This window comes from Ursus arctos, unplaced genomic scaffold (genome assembly GCF_023065955.2).
Source record: "Ursus arctos isolate Adak ecotype North America unplaced genomic scaffold, UrsArc2.0 scaffold_9, whole genome shotgun sequence".
NCBI classification, from domain to species: Eukaryota; Metazoa; Chordata; class Mammalia; order Carnivora; family Ursidae; genus Ursus; species Ursus arctos.
In genome coordinates this window covers 52751001-52770023 of record NW_026623111.1, presented here as the reverse complement: position 1 = coordinate 52770023, position 19023 = coordinate 52751001, and the positions used below count along the sequence as shown (strand labels likewise).

Here is a 19023-nt window from a genome sequence, read left to right as displayed (position 1 = left end):
ATATCAAATCTCCAGCAGTTTGTCAATTACATGTTAGGTTTTCCTTTCCTGACACTCGTTCTGTTCTGATCGTTCTTGCTCTTGAGTCTTGACTCAGTGAGTCTTGACTCACTGTATTCTCTTTATCTCTCCAGTATTTGGGACAGTTGTTTGCTCTGTATCCTCCCCTCTGTTATGGATCCAAAAAAAGAGTTGCTGACTTCATAGTCTGTTAAGCTTTATACTTCTTGTTAGGATGAAATGACAACTTCCAAGCTCCTTACATACAGAATTGCAATAGCCAGTATACATAAAGAACTCACATATATCCATAAGAAAAAAGATAAATAACCTAATAGAAAAAAATAAGCTAGATATATGAACAGAATTCTCAGGAGAGGAAACCCAGAATGAGAATGAGAATTATTCTCACTGGTAATTAGGGAAATTTACATGTAAATCACAATGAAATACAATTTCTTTTACACCAGAATGACGGCAATATTAGTTATATTAAAACTGATGCCTTGTGAAAAATCATTTATCAGAAACTTCTGCCTAGTCATAGCTGATGTCAACTGAGGAAGAAGAAGCCAATATAATGAAACTGGCCAAACACAGAGATAGGATTATCCCAATTTACCACAAAGCTGTTTCTTGGGTATACCTACTAGGTAACCAATCTAAGAGTAGGCTATTATTTTTTTCTAAATGGCCAAGTCAAGGAAGTTTGTGATTCCCTGGATGACTCCTATCTTGAAACCATAGAAATATGGTAGTCATTAATACTAGTCAGACAAGTTTCATCATATTTGTTCTCTACATTTCACCCAGCCCATAAAAACAAACCAATCAACACTGGATGTAGCACATAAACCTGGGAAACACTGATATCCTTAAAAGCTACACCAGAAGACCCTTATTTTAATTATCACTATCATCATTGTCACCACCATCAATATCATCACCATCATCACCATCATTGTCCCTGACAATACCGCAACAATCGGAATACTATGTACAGGTAAATGGGATTTTATTTGGGAGAGTAAGTCTACAAACCCTAGCAAGTTCTTAGAGTATCTTCTAGCTTTTTGTTAACTGCTTGCTTTCTATAATTTAGATTTTTATTTCTGTACACTGCTAAAAAAAAATGCTATTGTTTCTGAGGTCCAAAGACTCTGCGAATTCTCTGGGAAAGTTTCAGAAAGTTGGAAAAAAAAAGAATCCAATTTCAGCAAAATTTTGCTTACTTTTTAATAAGAACACAACCATTTTTGTTCTCTAGTAATGTAATTGAAATAATATTTTCTAATATGAAAATATTTTCTTGGCAATAATTTAAAAATATAAATTCCATTAGGAGATTTTTGGATAATGTACTTATAATCCAGGTCCCGAATTGGCAGCTGGCAGACTGCAGAGGGTCCTCAAAACTTCATAGGTTTTCAAATGAATTCCCTCTGTAGGCTCTCTGCTTTTCCAGAATTCCAGGGGAAAGTTAGAGGTGGAAGCCACTCAACTCATTTGATCATTAATTTCTCTGTTCCTTATACACAACTCTTTCTCTAATGACTCAAAGTCTTCTATGGAAAAAAATTCTATCTTTATAAAATTTGGGGAATTTTGCACTGGAATCTTGCTTTAACACTCTTCACTGTGTAACAGAATTCAGGTGCATCTAATTCAAATGGTCTGTAAATTAAATTCTAATAAATGAAAATTACAGTTATTGTAAAGCTTTGCAGTTTAACTGCTAATGCAATATCAGAAGGTAGTTATAAGAAAATCTAATCTAGGAAATAATAGCTGGTATGGACTGTGGGGATAAATTATAGTGAGATTGATGCTTTAAAATTATGAATCATGCAGTTGCCATTATTTTTATTGACATTATTATTGTAATTTGATTAAGGGGAATGTTGATTATGCCAGAATAGTGATAAGACATTACTTGAATTAGATTCAATAAAAAAATGAGGCAGTTATAGTTTAACTAAGTATGTGGAGCTGGTTAAATTCACTGAAGATTAATTTTTAATCTGTTTTCTTTGTTAAATGAATTCGCTCTGGAATGCAGATTTCTGTTTTAAAAAAAATGGCCAAAATTAATTTGATAAATGAGAAAGTAAATTGTTTCATGAATGGATCTTTTAAAATATTTAGAACATCATTTAAATAATTTCAGCTCTTATTCAAAAATAATAATTAATTCCTAGAGTCCATTAATCACATTTACTCGAGGAAGGGCTGAATAAAACATAAATCACTGTGATGTTTTAGATGTAAAATATCTCCTTAATTGTTTATGATAGGAAGAAATACATAACGAAGGGGAAAAAATCATCAGTGCTATAGTAAAGAAAAAAAGTATTCTCTAGCACTTCTGAGACCTTCTAAAAGGAGCTTTCAAAGAAATATATTTTGTAACGTGGTGATTACTTGTATAGAAATATAGATTTCAGCTACTTTGGAGTCACTATTCAGGCTACATAGTGTTAAAGTCCCTCAAATTAATTTGCATGTCTCAGAAAGACTAAGCTACCAGACTGAGTTACAACTAGCTAATCCAAAACAAATCTGAGACCTCAATATCACAGTAAACATTTCTAGTTACTAGAAGAGACTTATTATCAGATAGTCATAAGGTTCTAAATAGCTATTAATTACCTTAATTGCATACTCCTTTTAAAGTGTGATTCATCTAGTGTAAGAAACACAATACCTGAATAGCTTTTTTGCTCTGAGGATGAGATTAAACAGCAGGATTCCAGTACGAAAGCATACATGAATGCATCTGAAATAGGGAGTTTCTTTGAAGAGCTTTGACAAATAATTATGGTTCTAGGAAACACTAATTAACAAGTCCTCAAAGGGGAATAGAGAAGAGGTAGGATTAAGAAAGAGAACAGAGCAGAGAGGGAATAAGACTAGGTGGAGTTACACAGTTGTGTCATAAGGTAATATTTGTTTTTTAAAGGAACTTCTCTACCTAAAAATAAATTGGTCCTAAAGGGATCAAAACAGAAAGATTCTCATATTCATAGGGAATATCTAATGTGCCAAATATATGCCCTGATTACAAACTCCTCTGTTTTACAAGTTTTGTGTAGGATGATACAGAATACGAGAGATTGAAGAAACAGCTAAGGCTATTTTGAAATTTGAAATCAGATTTTTAAAAAAGATTTTATTTATTTATTTGAGAGAGAGAGAATGAGCATGAGCAGGGGAGGAGGGGCAGAGGGAGAAGGAGAAGCAGGCTCCCCACTGAGCAGGAGCCCTTTGTAGGGCTCATTCCCAGGACCCCGTGGGATCATGACCTGAGCTGAAGGCAGACATTTAACTGACCGAACCACCCAGGGAGTCCTTAAATCAGAATTTTACCGGTGTTTGTTATAACACTTCTTCCAAATCAGCAATTTCATGACATCGTGTCTTTCAAAATATGCAGGATAAATAACTAGTGTCTAAACTTTATATAGATTAGACTGAGGGTACCCATAAAACCTAATCGTAATCCTAGACCACTCCATTTGGGTGATGCCAAGTCACCGTATGATTATTTTTCATCTAATTGATTGGCTTTGATGATGAAACTTACCTGTCTCTTAATTTATTTATTATCTATTTTTAATAATAAATAAATAAATAATACTATATAAATCATATATAAATAATAGATAAATATAAATAATAAATAACTAATAAAATTAATTTATTTTTATTTATTAATTTATAACATGAGATAACTGTGGTTAGCATCATGATATTCCCTTTCACATTTAATTAAAACTTATAAATGTTTATATTCTATATTTGTTTATAAATCCATATATGTCCATGTACATGATATTACTATAGTCAAAAATGCAATCAGACCACACCTAGTGTTTTGTAACCTACTTTAGATAAATAAAAAGAGCAAATCAATTTCTCCTCAGAGAAACGATGTGAATCTTGCTCACTGCTATATCCCTGGAAGCTAACACAGTACTCAAATATGATTTTTTTAATGAATGAGCATTGGGATCTATCCTCTTTGAGATGTTTAAGGCTTCTATGTTTCATGCTAACATAGGGGCCTCATCATAAATTATAAATTATGTTGAATGAGTTGAAGGAGAGCCAGGTACATTTAGAATGTCTATCATCTGATTTGAGCCATTTTCTTTTCCTTTCTTAGGTACAGCGTATCTTCCCAGAGAAGATCTTGGCCAGTATGGATGGTGATCCTTATTTTTTTTGGAGTGACAGCAATCTTGGGAGTAACTATTGGTCTCCTTGTTCATTTTCTGGCAGTTGGTCAGTATCATCTATCTTTCATTTTCATCCTTACTACTAAATCTCCTTTTATTTTTAGAAATTGATAAGAAATAATATGAATATTAAATTTCTTCATGGAAATGTTCTCATCTATTTACTATGTTATTACAACTTAAAAATTCTCTATTATTTAATACCAAAGTATATAAATTTTTTTGAATCAAATGCCTCCTTGAGCCACTCTGTAACATATATTACCTGCAATGAGAATATGGGCAAGACTGAAAAGTTCAATATTTTGAGGCCAAATGCATTGTCAATAAAAGAGCTTATGCAGTAGGTTAGTAGTTGAATTGTTATATATTTTAGCAAATACACCTAAAAATTTGGAAATCCCTACTCTTCTTGGCTCAATTCTGGTTGTTAAGGTATACTTGCTAAATAGCAATGGATAATCCACAAATGTCTCATCTTTTTTTTTTAATTTAATTCAATTTAATTAACATACAGTTTATTATTAGTTTCAGAGATAATTTAGTGATTCATCAGTTGCATATAACACCCAGTGCTCATTACATCAAGTGCTCTCTTTAATGCCCATCACCTGGTTACCCCATCCTCCCACCCACCTCCTCTCCAATAACCCTCAATTTGTTTCCTATAGTTAAGAGACTCTATGGTTTGTCTCTTTCTCTCTTTTCATCTTATTTTTTCTTCCCTTTCCCTATGTTCATCTGTTTTATTTCTTAAATTGCACATATGAGTGGAATAATATGATTTTTTTCTTTCTCTGACTGACTTATTTTGCTTAGCATTATACCCTCTAGTTCCATCCATGTCATTGTAAATGGCAAGATTTCATTCTTTTGATGCCTGAGTTATATATATATATATATATATATATAAAATATATACATATAATATATGGGGTATATATACCCCTTTTCTTTATGCATTCATTGGTCGATGGGCATCTGGGCTCTTTCCACAGTTTGGCTATTGTGGACTTTGCTGCTATAAACTTTGGAGTGCATGTTCCCCTACAAACCACTATGCTTGTATCCTTTGGATAAATACCTAATAGTGCAATTGCTGGGTCATAGGGTAGCTCTATTTTTAACTTTTTGAAGAATCTCCACGCTGACTTCCAGAGTGCCTGCACCAATTTGCATTCCCACTACCAGTGTAAGAGGATTCCCCTTTCTCTGCATCCTTGCCAACATCTGCTGTTTCCTGAGTTGTTAATTTTAGCCATTCTGACAGGTGTGAGGTGGTATCTCATTGTCATTTTGATTTGTATTTCTCTGATGCTGAGTGATGTTGAGCATTTTTTCATGTGTCTGTTGGCCATTTGTATGTCTTCTTTGGAGAAATGTCTGTTCATGTCTTCTGCCCATTTCTTGACTGTATTTTTTGGTTTTGGAGTGTTGAGTTTGATAAATTCTTTATAGATTTTGGATACTAGTCTTTTATCTGATAAGGCATTTGCAAATATTTTCTCCCATTCTGTAGGTTGCCTTTTAGTTTTGTTGACTGTTTCCTTTGCAGTGCAAAAGCTTTTTGTCTTGATGAAGTCCCAATAGTGCATTTTTGCTTTTGTTTCCTTTGCCTTTGAAGACACGTCTAGCAAGAAGTTGCTGCAGCTAAGGTCAAAGAGGATTTTGATGGATTCCTGTCTCACATTGAGGTCTTTCATACACTCAAATGTCTCATCTAATAGTAGATAGTAGAAGTGATTGTATGTTTATATAAATTTGATCTTATTTTTAAAATTTTTGTTAACACTACATTCAGAATGCTTGGTTTTCCAATTTATTTTTACCTTTCAGGAAAATAAAACCTTAAATTTGTGTAGCTCTTTAATGTTTTCAAAGAAATTTGACATCCATTATTCCACTTGATCCTCATAATAATCCTTTGAGCTAGGAAGGGTAAGTTTTACTACTATCTTTGTTTTCACATGCAAAAAATCAAGATTGAGAAAAGTCAAGTGCTTATTATTACAGGCTTTTAAGTGTCATAAATGAACATAAACCCAGACCTTAACATTCAAGTGTATTATTCTACTTTATCATATGTTTTTCTGTTTTATTCCTCTGAAATATATTACCTTATATAATAATGAAGTGTAGGATGCACTTTCCTAATACTGTGACAATTCCAGCTTTTCCTTCAACCTGGCCTCTCCTTTGTTTTCTCTATCTTTTTTTTTTTAAGATTTATTTATTTGAGAGAAAGAACAAGTGGGGGGAGGGACAGAGGGAGAGAATCTTCAAGAAGACTCCCTGCTGAGCACAGATCCCTAGGTAGGGCCTGATCTCGCCACCCATGATATCATGATTTGAGCAGAAACCAAGAGTTGGGAGCTTAACCAACAGAGCCACCCAGGTATCCTTTGTTTTCTCTAACCATCTTGGTCTCAAATTTCAAAACTTGTCCTTCAGAAGGGTAACGTATGCTTACAGTCTCTTGCCTGCCATGTCTGAACTATCCGTAGTCTGGATCCTTCTGTCCTAAGTTTGATTCTGCTCATTAAAAAATAGCATTCATTACATAATTTCCCCTTAAGGAAATGTGCTCCAAGTTTACCAAATCAAGCCTGGTGAAGAAGCCCAGTAGCTTAATTAGTTATCCTTCCAAAATATAATTTGTATTTTAAAGATCCCTTCTTCTGGAGAAACAATGCATTCATGGACAGAGTCATGCAAAAGGGAGAACTGCAGATGCCCTGGCTCAAGCAGGACATGTGTGGGACGAGAATTTGCCCTTGACTTTCTCTACATGGTCAATCACCTACAATTTCAAATACAAGGCTAGGTGGGCTTATATTACCTGAAATTAAGTTAATTGAACTGGGCTCCTTGTGAAGTACAAATATGCACTCAAAACCCTGTTGTAAAGGTCATCTGGAGTCATCTTGAGAGATGGGTTTGCTCTAGGATTCTGACTTAAGAACGAATACAATTTTGTTAATACTAAGAACAACTTAAGTTGGATAACACCTAGAGTAATCTCTTATTCAAGTGGTATGAAATTAGTTTCTCTGTCTGAATATATCTATTGTTTTCAAGACATTATTTTTGAGTTTCCACTTCTTGGGTTAACTCAGAGATTAATATTCCACAAGGATCATTATTCTAGAAATGACTGGTTCAGCTCTTTCTTAAGTATTTTATCTAACAAAACTATTTCCAAAAGCTTACACAGACATTTACAAACAATTGCAAAATCCTTCAGATAGTTAATCTAGTAGTGCTAAACCCTGGCTTCCTCTCAGAATCACCTGTGGAGCTCTTTTAAAGAAGTGTCCATTCCCTTAGTTTTTCTAATTCAGTGGAACTGGGGCAGGACCTGCCCATAGGTGCCTTTTAGAAGCTCTGTAGTTATTCCAATATATAGATAGTGTTGCAATCCATGGGTCTAAAGCAATGTTTTATAAAGGTAATAAAATATATTTCTATCTTAAAATAGATTTTATTATAAACTTTGGATGTGGACAGATTACTACGTAAATACTGATCGTTACTATGTCTGTAAAACTGATTACAATTTTAAAGACCACAGTGTAGGGTACAGATAGATTCCCACTCAATTTATCTAAATAATTGTACTATTCAGCTCAAGCTGCCATAACAGAATACCACAGACTAGGTGTCTTAAACAACAAATATTTATCTTCTCACAGTTTTGGAGGCTGGAAGCCAAGATCAGAGTGCCAGCAGGGTCACTATAGCCTCACATAGCCTTTTTTCTGTGGCATATGGGGTTGAGGGAGGGTAATTTGTGGGAGAGAAAAAGAAGGATCAGTCTCTTATGTCTCTTCTTATAAGGCTATCAGTTCTATTGATTTCTATTTTAATCCTATGACCTGATTTATGATCTGATTTAACCTTAATTGCCTTGTTAAAGGCCATATCTCTAAATATAGTCACATAAAGGGTTAGGGCTTCAACATATGAATTCTAAGGGGACAATTCAATTCATAAAAATAATCAAGGGAAAATAAACTTAAAAATTGCACCTCAAATCAATCTGATTTTCCAGTAATATAACTAGAGTCAGATATCGAAACATCAGGGTCTCTTTAAATATGGGCATGATGTATATGACTTTTGACAAATTAATCTGTCTACCTGGGATGCCTAGGTGGCTCGGTCGGTTAAGGGTCTGCCTTCAGCTCAGGTCCTGATCCCAGGGTCCTGGGATCAAGTCCTGCTTCAGGTTCCCTGCTCAGCAGGGAGCCTGCTTCTCCCTCTCCTTCTCCCTCTGCCCCTCCCCCCTACTTGTGTTCTCTCTCTCTCACACACACACTCTCTCTCCCAAATAAATAAATAAAATGTACATAAAAAAATAAAATAGTTTCCTAAAAAGAAAAATATCTGCTTACCTATAAATACCCAAGTTCAGCATACTGGATGTAACACAAAATTAGCAGATTGTAGTTGTTCGTCTTCTATTTGATGATAGACTTCATCGATCAAAAGCATGAAATGGTAAGAAAGAGGATCTTGGAGTTTATTTTTTGCAATTTAGTCTTTGTGATTAGTGAAATAAATTCCAGAAAGCTAAAGTGATATAACAACCTGGCACAGCCAATTGGTGGCAGGGTAGGGCAGTGGGAATTCCTCAAGGAATGACTACAAGGAGTAGAAAGCAGGCTGACAGGAAATGAGGCAGAAGAATAATTATAAGAAGGTGGAGATCATCCAGAAAGTCAAGGGGAATGTTTGTAATATTTCCTGTATCAGAAGTGCTTAGAAAGAGTAATTGTGTAATCACTAGGCTGAGAATTTAGATTACACATGAAAACTAGATTTCGCCTCTAGTGCCCACTCAGGTAGCTTGTTAGTGGCTGCCTGGATTGCTGTTTTGAGGTGGATGCTGAGGGTATTCCTGGCTCACTGGGGTAGTGACATTTATTATCACATGAAGAAAGGAGGAGTATCACTTCATGAAAGCTGGGTAGTTGCCATTTCTAGAATGAGTGGATATTCACTCCCTTTCATTGCTTTCTTCTTCCTTTCTCTCTCCCTCCCTCTGATTATTTAAAAATCTGGGTCAGATGTTAATTTTGAGACAAAGATATGGGGGGACTTGAGGCTACTTGTTATTTTAAAATTCTTTGAGTATTTCTTTGTTTTACAGGAAAGATTTTCTATTATCAAGGTGATTTTCATATTTCTGGAGTTACATACAATGATAGTTGTGAAAATGGAGCTTCACAAGCCAGCACAGATCTGAGCAAAAATATAGAGACTAAGGTAAGTGAGAGATTTCTTTTAATAATTTCATAATAAATTTGATTGAAACAGATATGGTGGCTACTTTGTTTCTTTCTCTTGACAGATGTCTGATGCTTTTCAAAATTCTAGCATATATAAAGAATATATCAGCTCTCAGGTCATCAAAATTCTGTAAGTACAAATTCAATCAGGAACTCATGGAAAGGCAGGTAGATGATATGTCACATCAGCCATGGTTTTAAATAACAACAATAGAAAAAATAGGAAGAAGGAAAGAAGGAAGAAAGGAAAGAAGGAAGGAAAGAAGGAAAAAAAGAAAGATCCATAAATTAAAATGTCATTGCAATTAATAAATTTCTGTTCAGAATAAGAACTGTTCTGTGCAAATCTGTGATCTCCGCACTTGAAGGGGAATTATAAGGCTGTTAGTAGCAGCCAGTTCTGACTACTATGATGAAAGATCATTGTAACTCTGTGAAAAAAAAAAAGAGTCCCATCTGATTATTTTGCTACTAACTTACTAGCGTCCTCTTCTCCCATCCATATCCATCTGGCCACACCTTTCCCAAAATAATCTTCTTTTGGTCTCTTTAGTAATCACTATCACTATAATGACTGTGAAGCAAAGTGAATTTTAGTGTCATTTAAGATAACATTTGTCCAAATAGGTCTTTGAAGTATGCTTGAGTATGGTGGTGGTCAAGAAGAATGCAGGGAGGAGGGTATCATAGAGCACAAGGGATGAGTGATAAAGGGAGAGGATATTTGTATTTTGGTAATTGCCAATATCCATTTTGGGGAAATTCTGAACTTCCGAAACAAAACAAAAAAATCCAGCTGGCCAAAAGACCAACCAACTAGCCTACTTACAAACAAAAACCTTCTATTGAAAATAGAAGTTGTGGGTATTTTTAGAAAATTGTGATTTGGTTTGAAAGTCTCCCAAAATGGGTTAAACTCCTTTCCTAATTAATAAAAAGAATGTAATGCACAACTAATGAATCATCGAGCCTTACATTGGAAACCGGGGATGTACTGTATGGTGACTAACATAATATAATAAAAAATCATTAAAAAAAAATAAAAAGAATGTAATGAATATATAGATAATGGATATTCTTTTTACGCTTTAGAGTTATCTTTCTGAGCTTTCTCATGTACAAATCTATTGGGGTAGAGAGGTATAAGAAATTATAGGGAGAAGCTTAGTAGTGGCTCCTGAATATATGCTAGGAGTTATCTTTCAAATGCTTCCTGGACCTGCATTTATCTCTTTCTCTAAAGTTATTAGAAATATCTGCACAACAACATGGTTTTTACTGTTATAATAAACCCTACATCAATCATTTGTAGACTAGTACTCAGTTTCTCACATGTGTTTGAAGTATTCTGATTTCTAGTTTGAAGTTCACATCTTCTCCTATGACCAATACCTCTGAGCCAGTTGGAAGATTTTTAGAGACCCTTGCACTTTATACGTACTGAGACAATATCTGTGTATTGTTCTTCAATATTTGTAAAGAAAATATGATAAAATACAGGAAATTCGATGTGTTCACAAAATGTTTACAAAAATCAAGAAATAGCACACTAGAACATTTGTGTTGTTTCTAGTCCTGTTCCCAATGGCTCAAGTGTACAGTTACAGCTGACATTCAAATTTCCTCCAGCAAAGAGGGATAGCATGAAGACTGAAATTGAAGCTATCTTACATCAGATATTGAAAGACAACATGGCATTCTGGAATGCAGTCCCTACTTCCATGAGACTCATAGGTATTTCACTTATTTCCATTATTTTCTATTACTTAGCTTTCTGGACTACTTGGGGAAAAAAAGTACTAGGAAAAAAGTGAACCAGGAGTTTCAGAAATTTGCTTTGGAAAAAAAATATACTTCCCAAATTCTGGTACTCCTACCAATGAGTTGGCATGAAAGGGGCAATGCCATAAAATCTTTGAAGAGTGATAAGAACGACTGTTAAAGTATGGGCATGCATTTGAGCTTGGAAGGCTTCATGTATAAAAAAGGGGGTGAAGGACCCTAATCGAAGCATTATTCCTCCCTTCACTCTACTCTTGTGAGGATCTCAATATAGGAAACAGATTCAGGGTTTACTTGATCATTCAGTGTGGAGACTGCTAGGTAAGAAGGAAGTTGGGGATAGGGAGTTCTCCCTGCTTCTTGTGGAAGAATGGGAATGATACTAACAAAGAAGAAAATTGTCTGGAATAATTTCCTAGAAAATAAGGGAAGAAAATGATAGGATTTTGCCCCAGTACAGAAAGTGAAGTCTGTAACGATCTTGAAGATCCTGCAAAGGTCTTGAAACTCTCATCTGGATTGTTAAAAGAACTGTTAGATGATAAGCATGTAGTTCAGAGCTCAGTTTTGTGGTTCTTCCAGACTGATAGTTGATCCTAGTGTCCTTGAAGGCTATCAAGGCTGACAGCTGCCAGTTATAGCTCCTTTGCCTCAGAATACCTGTCACCAATGGAGCACTCATGACAAGTGACTTTGAGGTAGAACTTCTCAAAAGAACAACACGATTGCTCTGTGCCTATCATTGGGAAGAAGGCTGCCCCTCTATGTCCTGTAGGTTTAGTCAGCACTTGTTGGAGGGTCTTCTTGTAGTTCCCTACTCTTTCTCTTTCTCTCTAAAGTCTCTTCCCAGGGGCCCCTGGGGGTTCAGTCGGTTAAGCATCTGACTCTTGGTTTCAACTTAGGTCATGGTCTCAGGGTCAGGAGATCAAGCCCTGCATGGAGCTCCATGCTCAGTGGGGAGTTTGCTTGATATCCTCCCCTTTTCCCTCTGCCCCTCCCCCTGCTTGCACTGTTTCTCTCTTTCTAATAAATGGGTGAATCTTTAAAAAAATAATAATAATAAAAATCAAGTCTTTTCCCAATAGAAAAGAGATTTGAATTTAAGTTAAATTCACAAAATTTCTTAATTCAATCATAGTAGTGAGATGACTTTAAAGAGGATAGGCTCAGTGAAATAAAATTTTAATTAGAATTTTTTTCTTTATAGATAACTAGGAGTATTTCAGAGAGATGAGAATTATCATGAGGAAAGAAATCCAAAGATAATTAATTCCCAGTCCCTGTTTTAGTGAGAATCTCAGCTTCTCACCTCAGTAAATATATTACTGTAACTATCACAAAATTGAGAGCTTTGTTTTTTATTTCCTTTTCCCCTTTTCTATACTACTTGGTCGACACATGAAGAGATGGTCAAAATATAATAAGTAGGAGGGAGAGGGGCTGATGACTGGTATGTGAACTAGTCTGAATAGTTAAATGTTGGGTGTAATTGGGCTAGGAAAGTTAGCATGCGTGTTTCTGGGTTGAAGATAATTGCTTGATGATATTTTATTAATTTTATGGTTTGTTTTTAATTTCAGAAATCAGCAAGGCTGATGCTGAAATGCTTACCAATAACTGTAAGTTTAGAAACTATGATAAATTTAACACATTCACGAATACTTCCCTCTCATTATTCTAAAAAGCGTCCTGAAATATATCATTTGGAAATCCATTAAGTGGTCTTTCTAAATTATTGGATATACCAGATATATATCTGGAATTTCATTTTGAAAAACACTGGTCTATGAATTTTAACATTTGTAAGGATGAAATGAGAACTGATTTCAAAGAATGGAATCATGAGTGAAAAATATCATATCTGAGTCAGTTAAAATAAAAAAGATTGAAGGGAAGAAAAGACAACTTAGGATAATAAGAAAATGTGAAAGAAAGCTATATTGAATACATTTATAATAGGATAAAAAATAGTTCTGAACCTTTTAAATGAGTTCTCTTTAGAGTATCATGTTGCACGCAAGATACATTTATGCATTCATTCACTCAATGGATATTTATGGTGTATCTATTATCCACATGGGGCTTTACAGATAGCATTTCCTATGCTGTGCAAGATACAGACATAATGAAGTAAAGTCTCCACCTTCAAGAAATTTGCAATCTACTTGGAGACATGAGAATTATAATAAATAGATAAAAGAAAAGTCATCAAAAGATGATCGAGAGTGAAAAAGAGGGTAAGTAAAAGTCACCCAAACCAAGATGGAGTCAGGTATCATGATCACAGTACATTCCAGGAAAGACACTGCATTGCTTAGTAGTTGCTGGACAATCACTGAAGGGTTTCAAGCAATGTTTTAAGATGTATTTCTTGTAAAGCATAATCAAAGGTAGCTGCTCTTCTGTAAATAAATCCTTTCTTCAGGTTGTGGAAGATCGGCCAACAGTATTATACCAGGCAACCGAATAGTGAATGGGAAGAATGCCCTGGTGGGGGCATGGCCATGGCAAGCTAGCATGCAATGGAAAGGTCAACACTTATGTGGGGCATCTCTGATCAGCAGTCGGTGGCTATTATCTGCAGCTCACTGCTTTGCTAAGTAAGTGTGAAAGTCTGACTACCTGTAGGATTCTAGGTTCAGGCCTATTTTGGGTCATCTGTGGGGATTGGCCTAAATGTGTGAACATTCACCAAGGTCAAATGAAATTATAATTACCTGCATAACTGAAGGGCAGGAGAAGCATTTACATTTGTCAAAGAGGAGGGGCACCTGGATGGCACCGTCGGTTGGGCAGCCAATTTTTGGTTTCTGCTCAGGTTATGATCTTAGGGTGGGAGGGAGTCCTGCTTCAGGCTCCGTGCTCAGCACGGATAATTTCTCTCTCCCTCTCCCTCTGCCCTCCCCCCACCATGCTTGTGCACATTCACTCTCTCTCTCTCTAAAATAAATAAATAAATCTTAAAAAAAATAAATTTGTCAAAAAGGAAAAGGTGAATAGAAGTAATTCACATTTTGCAAATACCTACTTTGGCCTGACATTAAGTACTTTATTTACATCATTTTATTTAATCAAAGCAATAATTCTATATGGAAGTTATACATTAATCTATTTAAAGATGAGGAAACTAGGTCTGAACGAAGTGGTGATGTAACTTGGCAAAGTTCATACAGCTACTAAATCAACGGAAATTGAATGTGACGCCAGGTATGTCCGGTTCCAGTTACTATGTGCTTATTTGTCTTGCTCTCCAGGTGCCTATTACCTGACTGAAAATATTTAAATGTGATATATCAAAGGTATTAGCATAGTGTAGCAGATGCCACATATACAAGACGGTAAGTTCTGTGAAAATTCGATGAAGGAGAGCACATCCAGCTGAGGGATGAAGATGTAAGATTCACTTGGACCCTAAAGATAAAAGATTTGATTGATGGGGTGGGTAGGTGGGAAAGAACAATATGCATTTTGGATTTGGTAAACCACCTTCTTCAGATGTGTTGAGGTGGAACAACACAAGTTGTATTCTGTAGGCAGCAAACCAAAAGAGCAATTTGCAATAGAGAAGGTTTGTTAAAAGGAACATTAGAAAATACGCTTGGGAAAATTTGTTGTATTGATCGGGCACATTTATAATTGACACGATGCTTACTTCCTGAGAAAGTCTCTTTTACAAAGCATGGTTGCAAGATTTGTTTCTGAAGCAATTTTCAAAAAGTAGTCCATAGATAGGAGACCACCCAGGGTACTTGTTTGAAGTGTGGGTCCTTACGCAACACACCAGACCTTTTACATATAAATCTCAGGAGGTGGAGCCTGAATTGATTCTAAGGGAGTAGAGTTTAAGAAACACATTGACTGTGGGGAGTCACTGAAGGTTTTAGAACAGGAGAAGGATTGAAGAGTGTTACCATTACATGAAGTTTTTGAAAATTAAAAACAAAACAAAAACAGCATCTGACATTTTGAGGGAAGGTGAGAAACGTTAAATAGGATGTTACGTCCTAAATTGAGAAAGAGTTTCAGTGGAAAACTGGAGAAATGATCAGAAAATTTAAATTAGAAGCCAAGATGTATGGACTTGGTAAACATAATAGGGTGATTGGGTAAGAACAAGTGACAATTTTTTATGTACAAAGATGGCCAGAGCCTGCCACAGGCTCTTGGAATCCAGGGTGTTTGTTAATAAGAGTGATTCTGGGTCCCATCCGGTGAGGCTGCTCCTATGACTCCTACCCAAGTTAAATGCTCAGAACCTGGGTGGGGTTTTAATAGCAGAAGACATCAGTGGCTCTAGTTAGAAGGATTTGCAGAAATCTGACAGCTCTAATAGTCCTCAGCACTATTTTATTTGCAACATCTCTGGGTCAAAAACATCTTTAAAAACAAAAATTTGGTGTTTCTAGTGTTGGTTGGGAGGCTCGTGCCTTACAGTTATGATATAATGACCACTATGAACACTGTTTTTGCTCAAAAACTATACGTATTTTAATTAAATTGTGTCTTTCAGGAAAAATAATTCAGATGATTGGATTGTCAACTTTGGAACTGTAGTAAATAAACCATATGTGACACAGAAAGTCCAAAACATTATTTTTCATGAAAATTATAGCAAGGTTGGGGTTTATAATGATATTGCCCTTGTGCAGCTTGCTGAAGAAGTCTCTTTTACAAAGTATGTTCGTAGGATTTGTCTTCCTGAAGCCAAAATGAAGCTCCCAGAAAACGCCAGTGTTGTAGTTACAGGATGGGGCACACTTTATATGAATGGTAAGTTTTTCTGTAAAAAGGTAATAGCTTTGTGGGAGTAATTATTTAAACAATCAATTAACCAATCAATCACTCTTTCATGCAATTAATCAGTCAGTAAATAAACCAAAAAGAAAACCAAGTGGTAGGGCCAAATTGTCTTCAATTTCTAAAATACCTCTGGGAATAAGAATTGGAAAAGTTGGAATTATGTGTGAAGCAGCCAGCTACAGTAAACACCAGAGACCAATCTATGCTGGGACCGGTCTGGCTCTTGCTGATCAAAAGAATCTACTTTATTCTATAGATGTTCTTTGTCTCAACAATCAAGGTTAAGATCCCCATAATACACGGAATTTATTGCCTTTAGGTCCCCTTCCAGTGATACTTCAACAAGCCTCTCTGAAGATTATCGATAACGAAGTTTGCAATGCTCCCTATGCATTATCTGGCACAGTGACTGATAAAATGCTATGTGCTGGATTTATGTCAGGAAAAGCTGATGCCTGTCAGGTATGTGTAGACATATCAATCATTTTCCCCCAAAGTACTAATTAAATGAAAGCTTTCATCAACACAAAGTTTTGTGTGTGTGTTAATGATTTCCATAGAGTAGCTTTTTTTGATCCACGTAATGGATCAGAGTCCGGAGAAGCTCTGGTGAAAAAAATCCCTGCTCTCATGGAGTTTTCAGTCTAGGAATCCATACCAAGGACAATACTTATCCAGTAATAAAAGAAATTTGGCCCTATTTTCTGGGCAATCAGCACAATAGAGCGCTGCCTCTTCCTTATCCAGAGATGCAGCGGGAGGTCTAGCATGCGCACACGTCCCCCATGCCTCAGGCTTCGTTATGCAACAGCCACATCACTTTCTCCATAGTCAAGGCTGAACTCATTATAAAGTCTACTCTGCCCAATCCAACATATGACAGCTGTAGGCAGCATATTCTGGTTTGTATTTGCCCTGGGTTTTGAATAAACCCAAGTTCCACAGTTCTGAGCCCAAAAGAGGGTGGACTGTTTTGAGTGCCCAGGGCTTTGGATAAGTCCGGAGAAGCAGTAAAAGGAAATTCTTTGACAGGACAAGAAACGTGTCTTCCTATCTTCTTCTAGAATGATTCTGGTGGACCACTAGCTTACCCGGACTCTAGAAATATCTGGCACCTTGTTGGAATAGTAAGCTGGGGTAGTGGATGTGCTAAGAAGAATAAGCCCGGTGTTTACACACGAGTGACTGCTTATCGTGATTGGATTACTTCCAAGACTGGACTCTGAAAGAAAAGTAACTTTGAAATGGAACATAAAGACAACTGCAGGGTATTCTTACCTGTTGCTTCAAGTCTTTCTCTTGATTGTTGTTATAAATCCTTTTGTTACATTCAAATACAAAAAGGTTTTTATCAATATTTTATTATATTCACAACATTATCCATTCATTTATCTATTCAAATAATACAGGAAATAGGAAGGAAAAAAAAAAAAGAAAAGATGGCCAAAATATTTTTATTAATAGCCTAGTTCTTTTGGGGGGGATTTTTTAAATTTAAATTCAATTAACCAAGTTATAGTCTAGTTCTGATTTATCTTACCATCATATTCAAAATTTACCTTTATTTATTTTTCAGAATTTACAAAAATACACATTTTGTTAGTATGAGAACATTTATGCTGGGTCTACCAAATAAATTAATTTTCATTCTATAAATTATAATTGCATTTTGTTAAACTGGAATATGTCAGATAAATAAATAATATACATTCATTTTTTAATGTATATGTGAGATAGTTTGCGTACCATGTATAATCATATGATCTTGGAGTGGAGAAGGGATATGAGCTAGAACGTTTCTCAATTTATAGAAAAGGAAAATAAAGACTAGAGAGGAAAAATTATTTGCCTAAAGTCACTCTTCACTTGTGACCCTCACGTGAACTTCCCCTGGTAGAATTTAGATACAAAATTAGTCAGGAGTTTAAAAATAATTTTTAGGTTGCAATTATTTATCTAACATTTTATTCATGTCATCTTTTTGTCATTTGTTTGCCTTCGCTTGTAGCAAAAATAATGTGAGGTCATCAAGGGCAGGGAACTGTGTGGCAGCAATTGTAATAAGGTCTCCTGACAGTGTATGTACAAATAAATGTATGGAGGGCTGACTTTGTAGTCTCTGCAAATTATTTACCTTTTGTGACTTCCTGAAATAAAAAAGTAGCTAAAATTTTCAAAAGCAACTAAAATAAACTAGAAAAAAAATACTCCTTTCTTCAAGTGTTTGTGATGCTACTCTTTCATTCTTTGTTTATTATAAAGTATGATTCGAGTGATATGCATGATGTCAAGACAATCCATAGCCAGGTGTGTTTTTTCTCTCCCCACTCCTTTCTCAGGCAGATCACACGTATTTATTGAGCACCTAGAGTGTTCCAGGAACTATCAGGTATAGACACGGTATCTTCTTTCAAAGATGCTGCATTTTGTGGACAAAGATGGGCAATAAACTTATCAATAAGAGAATCCTGGGTTGTGATAAATGTAATGAAAAAAACAAAAAGTAGTATGATAGAAAATACTGGGGCAGATGAGGGGAACTTGAGACTGGACAGTCTGAATAACTTTTCCAAGAGAGTAGTAGAATTTGAACTGTACCTAAATAATGAAGAGGCAAAACATACAGAAACACCCGGTAGAAAGAGAAATCCGAAAAGAGCAAGTGTAAAGCCCTTGAGATAGAAATAAGTGAGGTGGATGTGTGGGTGGAAACAAGGCAAAAACGACTAAAACCTGGCAGGTAAGTGAGAGATGGTAGAAAGGAGTATATGAAGAGGTGGTTGGGGATCAAGTCAAATAGCACTTTGTAAAGACGTTGGATTTTATTTTAACTGAAGTGAGGGGGCCTTGAGTTTTCTAAGCAGAGGTATGAGTGAGATGATCTAACATCACACTTTGAGAAGATTGCTTTA

General features: G+C 35.6%; 1 protein-coding gene across 1 annotated transcript; it reads left to right on the top strand.

Moving 5' to 3' along the window:
- Positions 1–995: 995 nt before the first annotated feature.
- LOC113262359 (transmembrane protease serine 11B-like) lies at positions 996–17337 on the top strand. The gene is made up of 10 exons (XM_026508673.2): positions 996–1003; positions 4166–4284; positions 9391–9506; positions 9592–9659; positions 11103–11263; positions 12892–12930; positions 13737–13911; positions 15822–16081; positions 16431–16573; positions 17176–17337. Exons 1-10 carry the CDS (start codon positions 996–998, stop codon positions 17335–17337), a joined length of 1251 nt encoding a protein of 416 aa, XP_026364458.2.
- Positions 17338–19023: the final 1686 nt, after the last annotated feature.